The sequence below is a fragment of the Onychostoma macrolepis genome, chromosome 02 (genome assembly GCF_012432095.1).
Source record: "Onychostoma macrolepis isolate SWU-2019 chromosome 02, ASM1243209v1, whole genome shotgun sequence".
NCBI classification, from domain to species: domain Eukaryota; kingdom Metazoa; phylum Chordata; class Actinopteri; order Cypriniformes; family Cyprinidae; genus Onychostoma; species Onychostoma macrolepis.
Genome location: NC_081156.1, coordinates 24,788,045 through 24,808,659, shown reverse-complemented (window position 1 = coordinate 24,808,659; position 20,615 = coordinate 24,788,045). Strand labels below are relative to the sequence as shown.

Genomic DNA, 20,615 nt, shown 5'->3' with positions numbered 1-20,615 from the left:
CTCAGAGAAATCTATTCATATTCAATCTGAGTGGAACTGAAGAAACACGCCACAATTTAGACTTATAACGCATTCACACTGATGGAATATTAGATCTGAATGGCTCTCTGGTTTAGTTTACCTCAGAAAGGGTTCTAGTATTCAGATGCGGCGCAGAATAATTCTTGTTTGCGGTTGGGATCCTTTGATATTAATTAAAGCCATTTCAGGCAAAACAAAACAAGCACGACTGTCTAGGGGTAATATTTTGAACCCGCCTCAAACGGACGTAAAATCGATAAACGTGAGAGGTTATTTCACCGAATGAGCGTCATTAACATTTAAACGCTGCAAATTATAGGGAGCATTTTCCTCGGCTTTTCATGCAATGATTTTTGGGACAGCATGAATCCTGCATTATTCAAAAATCATTGACATTCACCAAGAAAACGTGCTAGCGGGGATGAGCATATGTTGTCTTCCGCTACCTATGTTTGCCATCTCGGGTACTGTGGCGCTGTAGGGTCCTTCCTCGAAAACAGGTGGGTTGTCGTTGATATCCTGCACTCTAATGATGAACTGGGAGGAGGGCTCCAGGGCACGCTCTGTCTGACTGTCTGTTGCTGTGGCAATCAGCCGGTATTCGTCCTTCTCCTCCCGGTCCAAGGGCTTGGTTACGTGGATGTTGCCCGTCTTCTCGTCAATCACGAACACTGACCCCGCCCCCTCACCCCGCAGCACATACCTAGTGCGTCCATCACCTCTGTCCATGTCAGTGTGAAGCTGATGAGGAGAAAAAGAGAGGAAAAGGTTGAGATTACAAGAGATTGAAGGGTTAAAAAGGACTAATATATTGTATACACAGTGCTGGGTAGATTGCAGTCCATTAGTGATTCCAAATTACATGACAGAAATTGTAGTTAGTAACGTAATCCATTACATTACACATTTTTGGTTATATAATTTACTTTTTGATTACTTTTAGATTACTTGTGAGCCAACTCGTCTACTACATTGATTTAAAGGTGACATATCATGAAAATCAGACTTTTTCCATGTTTAAGTGCTATAATCCGGTCCCAGGTGAATCTACAAACCCAGAAAACATGAAAAAGAACAACCCAGTACTTTTTTTGGTAAGCCTTTCTCTGCAAGCTTGTGAAAAAACAAGCTGCTCAGATTTACCTTTCCCTTTGATGTAGATCTTATTATAATATTACCGCCCCTTAATATACAAGTTCTCATTCATGTCTTATTGCACTTAAACTGTCAAATACACAAAAGATTATGTTAAAAACACACATGAGTTACAAAAACTGTCGATTATGTCTGTGAAGGTAAACTGCTGTGAAAGAAACTGCATGTTTATATTAGATCTGTGTGGCAGCAGCATAATATACAGTAAATAAATCAATAAATCCACTGCTCTCTTGTCTCTTCTGAGGCTGGCTCTAAATAGTGTTCTATGCTCATAAATGCAGCCAAATACAGAACAGTTAGCATGCTTTGCTCGAACTTTCACCATGAAGTTAGAACTGGTACTCCGTTGTTGCTTGCGAAAACACAATTACGGCGCTGTGGGTGGAAAATTAGTTTAGTTTATCTGAAGTTTAAACTGATATGGTTTAAAACACATGATTTCATCACAATAGACATGATAATCAAAACCAAATGTTTTTTAGCAGAGTATCTGAGTACGAGCTGTAAAGGCACAGCCCTATTCTGGAAAAGGGGGCGGGGAGCAGCAGCTAATTTGCATTTAAAGAGTCATGCATGAAAACAGCTTCCGCTTCTGCTTCCGCTTACACTCAAAATAAGCATTTTTAAAATTATATAATAAATAATTTGGGGGGTATTTTGAGCTAAAGCTTCACAGACGCATTCTTGGGACACCTGGGACTTATATTAAATATTGTAAAAATGGGCATAACAGGTCTCCTTTAAATAGGACAATATTGTACCATATTGATATAAAATACAAAGAGAATGAAAATATATTCCGTTTGTTGTTATTAACAACATGAAGTCCATTAAACATTACGTCAAGGTTTCTTAAACTGTGGTTCATGAAGCAGCTGCAGGGGGGTTGTGAGATTAATGTAAATAATTAATTAATTAAATAATTAAATTTTAAAATATTTAAATTAAAATAAATCATTTTAATATAATAACATTCAAAATAAAATGCTTACTAAAAAGATTAAATATTTTATTTGTTTACCTGCATGTCTTTTGACCACTAACCAACACCACAGAACAGTGAACATGCAAACTTATTGCCTTAAAATCTCAGGAGATATAAGTAAATATATTAGATGAAAGAGGTTCAGCTGACAAAAAAAATGTTGGGAATCACTGCATTACATGTAAATAAGTATTAACATGGACTTTTGCCTTTGGATGTGTTTTAAAGACAAAAGCCTTACAAAGACTGAATAAAATGTAATCCTGTCATCAATAAAAAAAATAACTCTAGTCTGATTATGAACATTTTAAAATGTAACAATCAAATGACAAGTACTTTATTTTTGGAATATAATTATGCAATCCAGATTACATGTAATCAGTTACTACCCAGCACTGAGTATACAGAGGAGCTGAAAGCAAAAACAGTATAAAACAAAAATTAATCTTGAAATATAGACTCCACTTTGACAGATGAGGACTTCAGGGGCTCGTTCTCAGACAATACAGATGGGAGGTAATGATCACACAGCCTTGCATGAAGCGCTCGTACTCTGGGCATTGATTGCGGGTGGAGTCTGGTTACCAGATCAGCGGCAGTCTACAGCTAAGGAGCCTTCATGCAGCGAGCAAAGCCTGGGCTGCATAGGGAGCGCGTGACGCTCAGAGGGAAGAGTGTGGAGAATGCATCAGCATTCATCCTCATTACCGCTTCTACGTGGCCAGAATACGGCTGCTTAAAAAGACCCCATAAGAGCACAACTTCAACAAAAAGTGCCACACAGCAAGTTTGGAAGACAAATGGGAGCGTGTCCTATGTTTGCAGGCATTCGAGTGTGGAAAGAGCTGAGTGTGTTCCCTCAATGGAATCAAAATGGAGATTTTTTTAGAATCAGAATATTCATTGGCTTTTCTAGATTGAATTCTGAGATAAAACATGTGGTTGTGTAGATGTAAATCCCCGAAGAATGTCCTGACACTCGGTGGGCAGTGATGAGGAATACTGTGAGAAGGCACATTCTGCTCAGTGATACACACATTCCTGTGTACGATAGCCAGGCCAAATGCAACAAGTTGGCAAGCTATAAAACAGTTTTTCCATGTCAAAGGGTGCTCACATTGAGGTCTCCAGGTCGCTGTACTGTTGGTTGCTAGTAGGCGTTTCTGCTCAGCTATCTGCATCACGGAGCTTTTCTCAGTATGTTCATATGTAGTTTAAAAGTTCGGCTACAGTTATACTAAAGCAATAATTTAAAAATATCATGTAAATGCTTTACACAGACTGAAATTGTACAAGGCAGATTTTTTGCAGAGTTGGACTGACAGATCAAGATCCAGCATGTATTATATTAAATATTAATACAAAAAAAACTCAACAATAAAATATAATTATTATTTTGTTGTTATTAATTATTGAGTTATTACATTTTATATTGTTTTATATTTCATTATTATTATTATTATTATTACTTAAATAGTAATAATATGGATTAATATAAGTCATAAATTAATAAAATTTTCCTGAGGCCAATCAGAATCATAAAAAGGTAGGTAAAAAATAAATAAATAAATAATGCTTTAGTTAATTTTTGCAAAGATGGACCAACACTCCTAGATAATGTGACTGCAGCCTGACCTATTCCAGCATGTATAGTTATTATTATTACATATTACTGTATATTATTATTACCACTCTTTTGAATACCTCCCTTAGTCTTAAGGTCTTTGATCTCTGAAACCGTAAGTTTTTGCACGTTAAAAAATAAAAACGACCTCATGTTATGTCAATCACGTTTACACACTGCCTCCAAAACTTCCGTCCGTCATAAAAAAAAAAAAATTTCGCATCCGTAGCAAGCATTTTGATAGGAAAGGATGACAAATACAAAAAAACGCAAACGAAAATTTCAGAATCAGTGTGCAAGGACCTTTAGTCTATTTCTTTTGCATTTCTTATATGTCTGTGTTGTCTGTCTGAATGTTATTTGCATTCTGTGACCCAAGCTTTGTCATAAGCATTTTAATGTCCAGCATAACCTTTATAAGTTGGGCAAATGACAAATAAACTACTTTAATATGCACAATAATAACATTTTGTTTGTTAATTAACATTAAATAAAAGTAATATAACTCATAAAATAATTATATTTTCCTGAGGCCAATCATAATATACAAAAACATAATCTTTTACATTAATATAGCTTTTTACTTAATAATTTTGCTCAAAGCATATTGAACGAGTGGTGTGGTGGGGGTTTCCACAATCAGCCTCTACCTGGATGATGCGGCAGCAGCCTTATTGTGCCAGAACTCCCGCCATACACCAGTTATCAGTGGAGAGGCAACAGTGTGAAGTAGCCAATTATATGGATGATTAGGAGGCCATGATGGAGTGAGGCCAATTTGACCAGGGCACACTGGTTACATACCTACTCTTCAAAAAGCACCCTGAGATTTTTAATGACCATCAACAGTAAAAACCTCAGCTTAGTCTCTGTTTATACCTGGTATTAAATCCGTTCTGGGTTATCTGATGACAACTGGTCAGCTGAGACAAGTCACTGTCACAAGCCACTGCAGGGTCTTCGATTTCAGGGCTACATATACCACTTATTAAGTCAGGATGACACTACATGTTTGCAAGTGCGAAAAGGCACAAGAAGTCATCACATTATTGCTTACTGCACATTATACTAAATATACTCAAGTATACCAAATCTACTGCAAACATACTGTTTTGAATGAAATGCTCATTATTTTAGCTACTATATAAAGTATTTTTTGGATGAATTTCACTTGATCTGCATCATTTAATTCTGTTGTAAATCCAAGACTTTCCACGCAGTCTTGTGGATGTATATGCAGCGTTATATCATCATACATATAAGTGTGGTTATAGTATATATAGACATTTTCATATGCTACCTTATCTGCAAAAGATGCCTCACAAATGGACTAAAATGCACATTTTACATATAAACAACTTTAAAAATGAACAAATATTTATGAATCATAGGATTGGGCTATCGATCGATCACAAAATAAGCTCCTTTCAAATTTGATGCCTGCTACAGGTCTCAAAATAGTTGGGACGGGGGCATGTTTAGCATGGTGCAGCATCTCCTCTTCTTTTCAAAACAGTTTGAAGATGTCTGGGCATCGAGGTTTTGAGTTTCTGGAGTTTTGGTGTTGTCATTTGGTCCCATTCTTGCCTGATATAGGTTTCCAGCTGCTGAAGAGTTCATGGTCGTTTTTGACGTATTTTTCGTTTAATGATGCGCCAAATGTTCTCTATAGGTGAAAGATCTGGACTGCAGGCAGGCCAATTCAGCACCCAGACTCTTCTACTACGAAGCCATGCTGTTGTAATAGCTGCAGTATTTGGTTTTGCATTGTCCTGCTGAAATACAAATCGCCTGGAGGGGAGCATATGTTGCTCTAAAACCTTTATATATGGACCATGTTCACATATGGCTTCCTTTTTGCATGATAGAGCTTTAGTTGGCATCTGTAGATGGCACGGCGGATTGTGTTTACCGACAGTGGTTTCTGAAAGTATTCCTGGGCCCATTTCATAATGTTAATGACAGAATCATGCTGATGAGTGATGCAGTGGCGTCTGAGGGCCCAAAGACCACAGGCATCCAACAAAGGTCTTCGCCTTGTCCCATACGCACACAGAGACTTCTCCAGTTTCTCTGAAACTTTTGATGATATTATGCACTGTAGATGATGAGATTTGCAAAGCCTTATCTTTTTACGCACTCTTTCACAGATTGGAGAGCCTCTCCCCATCTTTACTTCTGAGAGACAAAATGAGAAAAAAAAATCCAGAAACTCACATTGTAGGATTTTTAAAGAATTAATTGGTAAATTCCTCGGTAAAATAAGTATTTGGTCACCTACAAACAAGCAAGATTTCTGGCTCTCACAGACCTGTAACTTCTTCTTTAAGAGGCTCCTCTGTCCTCCACTCGTTACCTGTATTAATGGCATTAACTTGTTATCAGTATAAAAGACACCTGTCCACGACCTCAAACAGTCCAACTCCAAACTCCACCATGGCCAAGACCAAAGAGCTGTCAAAGGACACCAGAAACAAAATTGTAGACCTGCACCTGGCTGGGAAGACTGAATCTGCAATAGGTAAGCAGCTTGGTGTGAAGAAATCAACTGTGGGAGCAATTATTAGAAAATGGAAGACATACAAGACCACTGATAATCTCCCTCGATCTGGGGCTCCACGCAAGATCTCACCCCGTGGGGTCAAAATGATCACAAGAACTGTGAGCAAAAATCCCAGAACCACATGGGGGGACCTAGTGAATGACCTGCAGAGAGCTGGGACCAAAGTAACAAAGGCCTCAAATCCTGCAGTGCCAGACGTGTCCCCCTGCTTAAGCCAGTACATGTCCGGGCCCGTCTGAAGTTTGCTAGAGAGCATTTGGATGATCCAGAAGAGGATAGGGAGAATGTCATATGGTCAGCTGAAACCAAAATTGAAACTCAACTTATCGTGTTTGGAGGAGAAAGAATGCTGAGTTGCATCCAAAGAACACCATACCAACTGTGAAGCATGGGGGTGGAAACATCATGCTTTGGGGTTGTTTTTCTGCAAAGGGACCAGGACGACTGATCCGTGTAAACGAAAGAATGAATGGGGCCATGTAACGTGAGATTTCATTGTCATCAATTTAATGCATCCTTGCTGAATAAAAGTATTAATTTCTTTAAAAAAATAAAAATAAATAAATAAAATACACCTTTTTTAATGGATGTATACATGTAAATATTCAATGTCACTCTCTGTGAAAACGAACGAGATCAGGCTGGTAAATATGTGCTATTTTCTAAGTCACAAAACGTTTTGGACCTCACACCATTTAGCACAGACCACTTGTGATCAGACTGCCCAAAATGGATGTTAATACCAGGTGTTAGTCAGTACCTCAGCTACAGTTGGTAATCAGTCGGGAAATCTATGTAACTGCCAGTCCAGGTGTCGTGTGTTGTTGCTAGTGAGAGCGGCAGCTAAGCCGTTGCTGTGTTGTGGATCTGGAATTCCTGATTCCATCCATTAATTCCGCCTTGAGCTCTCGGTCAGTCAAGTCTGCCAGCGGTTTGCCGTTCCAAGCCCGGGGTTCTTAACGAAGGGCTTTAATGACCCGCCTTAACGACAGGATTTAACGAGGCCCTTAATGAAGCTGCCGCTATCGTTAAGGCTGGCGATGGCGGGATGATGAAAGACGCTGAGAATCCCCTCTGAGTAGTCATGGAGAACGAGAGGAATGTGTCCTTTTGTCCCTGGCACTGACCTGATCGACATGACCTCCGCCGACACTCCTTGTGATTTACACGTCCAATAACACCGACGGAGTGACACGGCTCAAAGCAAACACTCAAACACACACACAGACTCAAGGACAGACACACAGCGTGATGCACAACCGCACACACACTGACCGCCAACCAGATGCCTGACCACATTAGCAAAAAAAAAACAAGCATGAATTTAAATAGTCGCACCATTATTGGCCCTAGCGAGATTAGAATATCAGTACTAAATGAGGTCTAATATCTACACAGCTGAACCGGGCCGACACCTTAATAAAGGACTTATCAAAGAGGCAGTTGATTCAAAAACAAGACATTTTGAAAAGCAACTGAATTATACATGAAATCGCATCAGAAAGGTCTAATTTATGCAGCGACATCCAGCTGACCATAATATGCATTCAAATTAGCCATGTAAATTCTTGGCAGACATCCTGTTTCAAGGACAGATTCTCGGCTTCTTTTGTATACATGGGCATTATCATTAGGCCTCTAAATCAACTAAATTACTTATATTATAAAGTAATGTTCTTATACTCATATAGTCAATTTCATATTTTTGCAATAACCATAAATCATGAACTGTGGGAAAAAAATATTCAGTGTCAACCTCTAAATCACTTAAATAACTTATTCGGGTATACTCAATTTCACATTCCTGCAGCACAATAAATCATAAAACATTGGGAGAGGGAAAAAAAATGTATTTCGCATCTGTGCATTAACCTAATGAATGTGTTTTCCTGGGCAGATTTATTTAGCGCCCCGCGAGTTGGGAGAAACAGTGTTTGAGAAAATGGCACTTCAGCCATCATGTGAAATGGGTTTTGACTGCTCTAAACAGCAATGCGGTGGCCTGGATACCGAGAGGCCATCTACACACATAACCATTACAGAAACACACACTCCGATACACACAGATCTCAGCGTGTTATGAGTTTCAATCCCCCTTTGCCACCGGGGAATCTTATCAAAGGCTTTAAGGCTGATGGGAGAGAATCCTCGGCTCCTTCACGTCTGAGTGAGGAAGATGAAGCTCGTGTGCTTCTCCTCAGAGGAGCTCAACAACACATGACTCACTAGCGGCATTGAGATGGTACTTTTGCTTTGGCTACCTCAACTATATGACAAACCTTTATAGATATCACACTAAACATCTTGTGAATTAAAACAGGGTTATGTCTCAGTCTCTATATTTTCCTGTCACCTCTCCACTATCTTGTCAAAAAAAGCCAATAAATTAATAGTAGAAATAAATAAATAGTAGTATAATATAATATATTTAAATTAAATTAAATTTATTAAAAATGATTTTTTTTTAATCATCTAAAAAAGTAAGTAAATATATAGACCAACAAATAAAAACAATAAATTATTTTTCAAATTTGTTAAGAATAGATTAAAGGAGTATGTTTTACAAGAAAATACTATTTCAGTTTTCTAATGAAAAATTTCATGCTTAATTAAAATGTGTTACTTGTTTCTTTGTAATTGTTCATAAAATTTACTAGCAATTTCTGAGTGAAAACTGTTAATACACAAAATTGTGAGCCCATGAAAATGAAGGCTGCCAGAAAGCATATCAGTATTGAAAGATTCACTGAAGCAGCTTCATAACAACTTTCACTTAAAGGCTTCAGGGCATATCTCGCAAAACAAGTCAAATGACAAATCCAGACAATCTATTACACATTTATGTTATTTCTGTTCTGGCACAGTGACAGGTCTCTTTCACAGGTGCAGTGTGGGAGAATTCCAAATTGGGGTGACCTTGCTTGGCTAACTCTCCACTCTTGGCCCTGCTGCATGACTAAGAGCAGGCGTGACTGTGTCTTCTCACCCAGACTGACCTTCCATCTGTCTGGCCCCCAGCTAGAACCAACCTCGCATCCCTCACTGGATCTCCTCTGCCAGGCGGCTCCGCACCTGCAGCCCCAAGGCCCAGCTGAGAGTCCACGACTGTGGGGCCGACACAGAGCTTTAGAGGCGCCCTTATCTATCCACTGACACATAATTAACATCAGCCCTGCCAACCCAGACGCACTGACCGCATTATTAAAGTTGTTTACCCTGGCGTAGCCTGACACCGTAACACCCGGCTCTAAGAATCATGGAAATCAGTCAGAAAAATGGAATTTACAGTATAACACTGCAAATTTTGGACTAATAAATCAAAAGTATGGCTCTACACTTAATCAAATCGTGATATGGACTACTACTCTCTCTGACTATTAAAGTGCAAAAAGACTATTTTAAATAAAGTATATTCTGTGCGTTTCTGTGTGAATGAACAGCATAGTTTTGTCTAACACATATACTCAAGCAAACATGTCGCTTGTGGTGTTTTCAGTGACTGCTGTCTCATCATATGAACACATGAACTTCATCTCTCCAGAGCTGCTCTCAGCTCATATTATGAATATTTCACCATTTCATTATTTAATAAAAACTATCATCATATCATAGAAATGCCAGAAACTTAAAGGTCAAGACAACTCAAAATAAATGTTTTTTTGTGTCAAGAAATTGTGTCAAAAATATATTACTATTGTACAGTAGAATGTATTTCTTAAAGTAATAATAATAATAATAATACAATTTTTATTCTTTATTCTTTAATGAATATTACACAGTTTCACTTCCAAGTTTGAATTCTATCAATAAACCTAAAAGATAAGGTTTGGCAAGTAATAATGAAAGGAATTGTAAAATCTGATAATAATTAAAATTTTAATGGTTTATGCTTTAATTTGATTACCACCATTTTTGATGATAGATATGTATTAAATTATAAATAAAACAGATTTTCGGAGATAAAAAAAAAAAAAAACATTTCATAGGGCCCAATTATAAAAATTAATACATCTTGAAATTGTTACATTTTGAAATTTTTAAAGCTTATTTCAAGCAATAAAAAAAGGGAAATCTGGCAAAAGCATAAAATAAATAAATAAATAAGGATTTAACAGGGTGCTAAAAATGCAATTTTTGCTTAAACTTTTAATAAACTGATGTTTAATTGTATGTTAAAAGCTTCATGATTTCAATTTATTTAGACATGCTTTTTAATTACTATATTGTAAATAAACTTTTAAAATGGAATGCTGAAAAATTTTAACCAAGAAAAAAAAAATTGGGAAAAAAAATACATAGGGTCAGACCTCTCTGAAGTGCAGTGCTCAGAACTATAGAACAGGAAGGTTCAATTTATCTATGCTCAAATCCGTGGGAGGACCAATTTGATTCAAAACATAAGCACTATGAGAACTAGGTGAGAATGGTATCTTACAGTTGATTTCACAAGTGGGGTTGAGTTGTGGTTACAGGTCAGTGGAGTCACAGCGCAGCCTGATTTCACCCACACTCTTACACTAATGCTCCTAGCAAGCTAGTGTGGTTAGTTACTGGTGCTGAGTCTGATAATTGAGGTGTTGTTTTTGTCCGTGTTGTTTTTATCAGGCTGAGCTGAAACTGATGTAATGCCATCTGACTCAGCCTGGCCCAACACCCAACAACGTCCATCACCAGCGTGTCACTTATGCCCACATTTGCCGGTCACATGAGTAGTTGTTTCACATCATCAGCAAGTATTTTTCCAATTTGCTGCTGTTGTTCAGCCTCCTTCATGCATCATTTATGATCAAAACCATCTTTATTTGGCACAAGTTTATGCAAATACCAGTGGTTATTATCATAATCAGCTGAAATATGAAGAAAGAGCGCGTGGTTGTTTTATGAATGTGTTTAACTTTAATGGGTTGGCTTTGAAGCCGATGCTATATACTTCAGCTTTATTTACTTTAATAATTTTAACAGGGGAGCATGTAGGCAGGGAAAGGGCACCAATCCTGATGAAAATCTTTTCTGGGCATTTAAAGGGGAGTTTGCTCACTTCTATGCCATTGTCTGACAGTGCCAAGACGAGCGACCCTGTGCCAAATACTATACATCACTTAACTGCAAAAGACTGCGCTTCTTATTTTAATTGTTCTGAGCATGACTTTGAGTAGGCTGTATGAATAAATGTACAAACAATAGTAACTTGGTGCTTTTCCAAACACTTTGCATAAAGTGCTATGCAGTTCAAAAATAGCAAACGCCAGTGTCCCTGGAGAAGCGTTAAGCATGTTTATTAACCATTAGGGTGCAGCCCCTTTGAAAATGGTCATCTCTATGCCTTATTCCCTGTAAAGAAGAAAACCCTTTGAAGAGGTAACTCTTTAAGGGGTTTGCCGAGAACAGGGATCACAAATCGCAGTGGTCTGGAATATACATCTAATGTCTCTAGAGCTCAGCGGAAGAAGGGAGGGACTGTACTGTCATGTTGTTCATTCACCCCAAACATGAACAAATTCCATCATTACATAGCTTAAAACACACAAACATATTGTGGGTGCGTGTATATTAGTGCTGTCAAATGTACGCATCCAAAATAAAAGTTTTTGTTTACATAATATATGTGTGTGTACTTTGCATATTTATTATGTATGTATAAATATATACACATGCAATATATTTTGAAAATATGTACCTGTATTTACATGTATGTATTTATATTCATATAATTTATATTATATATAAATGTGTTTAAGATATAAACATAACATATTTATCGGAAATATATACATGCATGTGTGTGTATTTATATATGCATAATAAATATACACAGTACACACATATTTTATGTGCACAAAAACTTTTATTTTGGATGCGATTAATCACGATTAATAATTTGACAGCACTAATATTTATATATATATATATATATATATATATATATTTATTTATTTATTTATAATTTATAAAAATATCAATTAAAATGTATTTATTTAAATTAATGATATATACATTCAACATAAAAATATAATTATATTTTTACATTGAATACATAAAATATGCTTTAAAATATCATAATTGAGTATGTGGAGAGGATTTTTCAATGAATCGTTTTGCAGGTTACTTTTTCACACTAGTAGAAAGCGACAAGTGGCTTTATGAATTGAATCATTCATGCGAAGATTCCATTAAAAATTGCTGATTCATTCAGGAACAAAACTTTTATGAAGGAAAAATTTAATCATTCACTCAATCAATTTGTTTAAAAAACTGATTAATTCAGAAGCAAAATGACTGACTGAGAGAATCGTTCATTTGAATTTGAAACTGCATACTGCCATAATACACTTTTATTTATATAACCAAAAAAGTAAGAGTAGTATTCTAGTATGTAGTTTCAAATTTAGCCCGATTCATTTAGGAACGGAAAAAAAATGAGTCTTTGAATCAATCTCTTAATCGATTTGTTCAAAATACTGATTTTTATTGGCGGAGCAAAAAAATCATAATAAAAAATATAAGATACTCAATATTAACTCTCATTTTGTTTAGAGAACATTTATATGCCTTATGAAGATGAACCAGGTTTTACTAAAAATAAAGCCAAAAAACTGCTATAGTTACCATAGTACCAAATTAACCATGGTTTTGCTACAGTAACCATGGTAACCATGGTATTTGTAATAAAAATGTGATTATGAAAAATTGGTAATCATTACGCCAAAAAAAAAAAAAAAACATGGCTACTAAACTTTTATTATAATAAAACCATGGTTCATTTTCTTAAGGAGTGAAACTAATATCGCATCCACAATCCGAAATCAGCATGGTTTACGTTGACTTCCACAGCCAGTAGTCAATGTTTTATTCACCTGCCACAATAATCTCTTTTAATTATCTTAATTTTCTCAGAAAATACTGATGCAATAAATTAGTTTATCATGTAATTCATTTGATTTTGAATTGATCGACAGCCTTAATATAGATATTTTAAGATCAGCTCATGCAGTTCAAAGACCTGTTCTGACTGTAGCCTCCGGCTTCACACTATAATATTGATGATGTGCCTTTTGCAGCTCGCAGGCTGTTAGATGCACATCTGAAAAATACACATGTAGTCATGCATACCAGAAAAAATCTGCATCTGCATATTCATGTTTTAACAGTAAAGGCCACAGGTCAATTTCCCTCGCTCAAAGCATCACCCTATTCAGTAATCTCTGTTCATCTCTCTCTCTCTCTCTCTGTGGCATTGCCCTCATTCAGGGGCAGTAGGCATGGTTAAGTAGAGCGGACGGCCAGCCTCAGCTGAGAGGATTCAGAATAAATATTAGCTCAAGGTCATGCACTGTATTCACACTGGACTATACATAATCATGAGTTAACCCTCCACATGAGCTTCCCCTGTCTGAGCATGAGCGAAGACTTAACAGTCCTCCAGCTGCAAATCACTGACAGTGAACTACCTCTAAAGCCTTTATTCTAGAGAACCTGTTACATAATTTCTTCGATGTTGAAACTTGGCTTTATCAGGGTTTCCCAACCTGGGGGTCACCACGTCTATTTGATTAGTGGAAATTATTATGATTTTACTCAGAGCCATAATCAAGCAATTTGCTGTTCACACAGAATGTTCTTGGATTCCCTCAGCAGTCTGCACCAGTATTAGTCACATAAAGCTAAAATAAAATAAAATAAAATTATATAAAATATAAATATTAGTTTGACTTAAACTTACAAACTTAAGTTCACCCAAAATGAAAATTCTGCCACCATTTACTAACCCTCAAGTTGTTCCAAACCTTTTTTTTTTTTGTTGAAGATAAAAGAAGATATTTTGACGAATGTGGAGAAAAATACTATGTGTCACGAATCTGGTCTGTACTTCCATTCACTCACCACCAGAGGTCACTCACTCACCATCATCCATCACACAGATCACACAGCTGTCACATATTACAATTGCACTGATTGCACACACAGCTCTCACTAATCACACACTCTATTTCTACCCTGGACTTTCCTTCCGTCACTGCCGAGTATTGTATGCATTATCGCTGCCCTACAGAGCCCCGTTAGTTTTCCTAGTCTTGCCTTGCCTTGCCTTGCCTTGCCTTGCCTTGCCTTGCCTTGCCTTGCCTTGCCTTGCCTTGCCTTGCCTTGCCTTGCCTTGCCTTTGTTGGATTGTGTTTTCCCCTGCCTGGACTATCGCTGACGTTTTGGACTACCTCTCCTGTCTCGCCCCTTTGGATACTGTTCGCCGATCATCGACCCACGCTTGTCTTAGTTTACTGTTTGCCTCGCCAATGTTATACCTGTTTGCCATTGTTTGACCCTGCCTGTTATGACCACGTCTCTGCTCAATAAAAGTCTGCAGATGGATCCGCACGTCTCATCACCCCCATAACACTATGGAAGTCAATGACTACTGGCAACTGTTTGGTTGGCAACATTCTTCAAAATATCATTTTTGTATTAAGATTCAGATTTGGAACAACATGAGTGAATGATGACAGAATTAAAATTTTTGGTGAACTATATCTTTAAATACTGAAATAAAAGTTTGTGTTGTGACTAAACTGAGAAAATAAATTAAAGCTAAACTGAAATATTAAAAATGTATATTACAAAATTACTACTAAAATCAAAAAGAAAACTGAACATAAAAATAAGACACCTTAAAATATTAATAAAGAGTGGATTAATACTAAAATAACACAGCTGCACTATTTTTAGACAGTTAGTCTAAACATAGTCTAGACAGTTGCATTTTTTCGCGTCTAGCTCTTTTGTACTTTGGATGCAAGAGCATGTCCTGTGTGAACTGGCTGTTAATTAAAAAGCCATGGGTAAATACCAGACGGAATACAAAAAAAAAAAAAAAAAAAATCCTTGTTTCTTGTGAAAATTCTCAGCATTCAGTGAACAACTTGCCATCAAAAGACAGGCATGCAACAGACTGAAAGTGTGCAGTGATATAAGGCAAATCACTAAAATCACTCTTGATGTATCTGAAGAAATGTATACGAAAGATGACAGGTAATTCGGACAGTTTATATTAACTGTTCACAGATGCATGGGGAAAGAGGTTTGTGAAGGATATAATTTGTAAAAAATAAGAGTGAAAGCCAAACTGCTGCCCGACGTGACAGTCACTATGGAGCGCCAAGTGTGACCTGACTAATTTCATGCACCGTATGAAATGAGTGACACAAAATGCAGTTACACTTTAATGTGTTTCATATACAGATCGACAAAAGCTAGCTGCCTTTTGTCACCGGAACCTTTCCATTTTGACTGCAAAAGGTGTTATCAACAAATTTAAAAGTTAAGTCACTCTTGTGTGTGCAAATAGAAGGAACTTTCTTTGCATGATTTTTCTTTGCGTGATTTTTTTGCATGAAATGAGTGTCTGCTTAGGATTGTGTGTCTGAAATGATTTGCGAATTTCACATTTACAGGAAAGCTGACTTTTGTCTTTCTGTGCATGAAATGCAGTAACGTATAACTTTTGTCATGTAATATTGCATTTTCATGTCACATAAATAATCTGGTTCATGAAATTAGTCAGTTTACATTTGGGTTTCCATAAATCAGCCTTTCAAAACACATTTGTGACCCTGGACCACAAAACCAGTCTCAAGTTGCTGGGGTATATTTGTAGCGATAGCCAAAAATACATTGTATGGGTCAAAATTATTGATTTTTCTTTTATGGCAAAAATCATTAGGACATTAAGTAAAAATCATGTTCCATGAAGATATTTTGTAAATTTCCTACTGTAAATATATCAAAACTTAATTTTTGATTAATAATATGCATTGCTAAGGACTTCATTTAGATAACCTTAAAGGCGATTTTCTCGATATTTACATTTTTTGCACCCTCAGATTCCAGATTTTCAAATAGTTGTATCTCGGCCAAATATTGTCCTATCATAACAAAGCTTATTTATTCAGCTTTCAGATGATGTATAAATCGAAAAATTGACCCTTATGACCGGTTTTGTGGTCCAGGGTCACATTTGATGTTTAACATACAGTTACACTACCATTTAAAAGTTTGGGGTCTGTAAGATTTTTAAAATGTTTTTGAAAGATGTCTCTTATGCTCACCAAGACTGCATTTATTTGATCAAATATACAGTAAAGACAGCAATATTGTAAAATATTATTACAATTTAAAAGGACTGTTTTCTATTTTAATATATTTTTAAATGTAATTTATTCATGTGATGTCAAAGCTGAATTTTTAGCAGCCATTACTTCAGTCTTCAGTGTCACATGATCCTTTATAAATCATTCTAATATGCTGGTTTGGTGATCAAGAAATATTTCTTCTTATTATCAATGTTGAAAACAGTTATACTGCTTAATACTTTTGAGGAATTTTGAGTTTTTATTTCAGAATTCTAGATGATATATGATAACATTTATATATATGTATTTACAGTCACTTTTGATGGTTTTAATGCATCCTTTCAAAATAGAAGTATTCAATAAAAAAAAAATCTTCCTGACCTTAAACTTTTGAACGGTAGTGTACAGGATAGGGATTTTGAACCAGTGAGATTTCACAGTGGGCACTGCTAACCAGCGCAATACCACAGAAATAGAACTACAAGAGATTAATCCTGTTGCATATTGCAGTCGTGACTTGTAGAGGAAAAACTCCACAAAGATTTACATGCAAGAGACAGCTTTTATCGCTTGTCATGTTATTGCATCACGTTACACAGGCAGTTTCTCTCTTGTGTGAGAGAAAATAACAGACAAAGTTAGGAATCAAACAATATGAGAATGCCATGTGATAGCACCGCTTGTTAGAAAAATGAAAATAAGTTCACGTTTACATGTGATGAAAGTGTGGGTAAAGGAAGAAAAAAGCGCTTGCGTGTGTGGCATTATCTTGATTTGAAAGATACACAGGGAGAGGCAGGGAATAGAATAAAGAGAGAGGAGAGAAAGAGAAAGTTCTCTTTGAATTTCACTTATAATAGACTCTCCAGATCCTCCCCCTTCCCCCTCTCCTCTACTTCTCTCTTTCAGCTCCCACTCTCAGAACAGAAACACGTTTGAATTTCTTCTCCACAGGGGTTTATAATAAAATGGTATTTAACCACGCTCTCTCTCTCTTAGCCCTGCCTCTCTCCTGCATCCTACTCTCTCCTTGTTTGCTGCGCTTTCTCGCTGTGCTTTTTCTCCTTTTTTAAAAAATAACTTATTTTGCAAGAATCCCTCTCACCGGATTCCAAGGTCATGAGTTTGCACATACAGTGGAGGCCAAAAGTCTGAAGTTACACTGCAAATCTGGGGTTCAAAATCTAATTTAAAGGAGCAGTTCACCCAAAATAAATAAATCATGTACCCTTTCTCACCTTCATGTCGTTCCAAATCTGAATGACTTTCTCTCTTCTGCAGAACACAAAAGATGTTCTGATATCTGATATATATTTCAACTGTTTTTGTCTATACTAACCCCATTGGAACCAAATGACTTTCATTGTATGACAAAAAATGAACTTCTTTTGTTTTCTACAGAGGAAAGTCAGTCACACAGGTTATTTTCCATTGTAAATTGTTAGACAGTGGTCACTGACCATTGCACCTGTGTTTTGCAGCATCTCACGTTTGACACTTTATTCTAAAAGTTAAAGAGTTCAACTCTTCTGTGTTTTTTTCCCACTTTTTGCACCTCATGTTTTTCAATGCCAAAACACATTCTTTGTGAAAGGCCTATCACCCAACATCTGAAAAATATTATGGTGTTAAATGAATGGTAAATATTTAAGATTCTCCACTATTTATAGCACACTAATCAAATAAATTTGTGACACTGACCATGGTACACTCTCAGAAATAAAGGTACAAAAGCTGTCACTGGGGCGGTACCTTTTCAAAAGGTACACTTTTGTACCTATTAGGTTCAAATATGTACACTTTAGGTACAAACATGTACCTTTTGAAAAGGCACCGCCCCAGTGACAGCTTTTGTACCTTTATTTCTGAGAGTGTAGGACACAAACTTGTAGCGTTCATGCAGTTTGCTGTCATTAAAACAAAAAGCAGACAAACCGAATACTTATCACTCAAATTACTATGCTAATAATATAATTTATAACAAAGAATGTTAGAAGCATTCTCACTAATGGTCTCAGACTTCTGGACCCCACTGTTTGTGTTTTCCACGTTGACCCTCTCCTCCCCTCTCGCGTGCATTTCCAGCTCATTTGCTCCGCGGCATTAACCTTCCGACATTTTCTCATTCCTAGCCCATCTCTCTGTCCATCCGTCATCTCTGCCGCCCACCCCGTCGCTCATCTCGACATCTCAGCATCATTCCCACAACTTCCTTTATCATTTACCTGTGCGCCCCTCCTTTTCTTCTCTCCCTCTCTCTCCTTGTCAGTCTCTTTCTCTCTCTAATTGCTCTCTCTCTCTCCTGCTGAGCTCCAGCCCGGAGGCTAAATGATTTTCACTGCAAGAGACAGAGTGAAAGAAAACACAAAGCCGTTCCGAAAGAGACATTCCGCAATTATTACTGATGATCTCTCTCGCAGCGTGTGTGTGCTGTAACTGTTGCCTCTGTGTGCTCTCTTTTTGTCGCTCACCCTCTGTGTCTGATTCTCACTTTATTCTCATTTTTACTCATCCCCCCTTCTTTGCTTTGTAGTGATATTTAATTCTATTTGGATGTGCAGTGTTTTAGAACAGCTTGTTGGCCATGCTTTTAGGAACGAAAGTAGACAAGCCGTGTGTGTGTGTGTGTGTGTGGCCAGATCGTGCATGCTACGCCATATTGGCCCCCCAAGAGACACACCCCATTAAAATGCCAGTGACAGCCACCATCTACCCCTGCCAATACCTAACATATTCAAAACGCTCCCCGAGTGCTTGAGAAATGAGAAATATAATAACCCAGCTTGCCAGCGCTACAAACGCATACACAGCACGAAATTTGCACATGCTCCAAGGTTACTCAATTTCACCAGCTTGGAGCTCCACGGTGGCATCCTAACCTCATCTTTTTCATCCCGAAAATACGCTCCGTGCCTACAAACGTGCTCCTGTTGAATTCGGTTATAGGTTTTATCAACAGATTGTCTCAGATCTTAGTGTGTTTTGCAAGAACTGGCACAGGTGGTCTCGATGATCATCGGTGAGGATCCCTCGTGACAGGCGGAGACCCTGGAGCTTGCGGAAAGAGTGCAGGGGTTCAGGCAGCTGGTTGCTGCTTCAGTGTGTCGTTCCTCCAAGGAACAGCTTGATAGGTGGGCGCATCACATTACAAGTTGCCTGTAGTATCCACCAGAACCCAAGCATACGGTAGGAGCACAAGGGCATTAACATGCTCATACCCTCACACAACATATTTAACATTAATTCTTGACATGACACACAGGGTGCTTCAGTTCAGATGGATTGGGATTTGAAAGCCAACACTGGACCATCACAAACCATAGTAGCCCATTTCCACTTCAAGGAAAACATAAAATGGTAATTGAGATAGAGTTTGAAAAGGCATAAAAGGCAAGTGTGAGGTATAAAGTCATAATTCAAAAAGTCATATTAAGAGATCACAACAGAGCGAAATAACACAGTTTCAGATTTAAAGTCACATTCTGTGATATAAATTCATACTGTGAGTTATAAATTCACAATCTTGGGAAATAAAGTTGCAACTGAGAGATATAAAGTCACATTGCGAGTCATATTACGAGATATAAATTCAGATATAACGGCACATTTTCAGATATGGTCACATTTATGCGATATAAAGTCATTTTGTTAGATCTGAACTGAATTTTATTAAAGACACAATTGGGATTTATAAAGTCACATTGTGAAAAGTCATATTATGAGATATAATCTCACAACTTTGAGAAATATTAGGCAAAGTCATGTTATGCGATAAAAAGTCATTGTGAGATATAAAGTGTCATTGTGCAATATACAGTAAATAGTCACATAGATACTGTATATAAATCTATCTATCTATAAACTAATTTTATATAGTTTACCAAGATTCACATTTTGAGATATAACATTGTGTGATATAACTCATAATTTAATAAGAAATAAAGTCACAATTGTGGGATATACTGTAACACAAATTTGCCTGATGTATTACTAAACTACCTTTCTAGATATTAAATGTGGACTTTTAAACCCCATTTATAAAATGATTTCTAGAGTATATTTAATGACTTATGTTGCCTTTTACATTGCAAAAGCAGCACTAACACAATGAATGAAGCATCACTGGTAATGTTGAGTGACACT

At 37.0% G+C, this 20,615-nt stretch overlaps 1 protein-coding gene across 3 annotated transcripts in view; it reads right to left on the bottom strand.

Annotated features, from left to right (window-relative positions):
* Positions 1-20,615, bottom strand: part of LOC131530779 (uncharacterized) — a 150,929-nt gene that overhangs the window by 56,190 nt on the left and 74,124 nt on the right. For all 3 annotated transcript variants that reach the window (XM_058761225.1, XM_058761242.1, XM_058761233.1), the window contains one exon: positions 468-762. In XM_058761225.1, the coding sequence (XP_058617208.1) occupies positions 468-762 (295 nt within the window). The remainder of the gene's footprint in view (positions 1-467; positions 763-20,615) is intronic.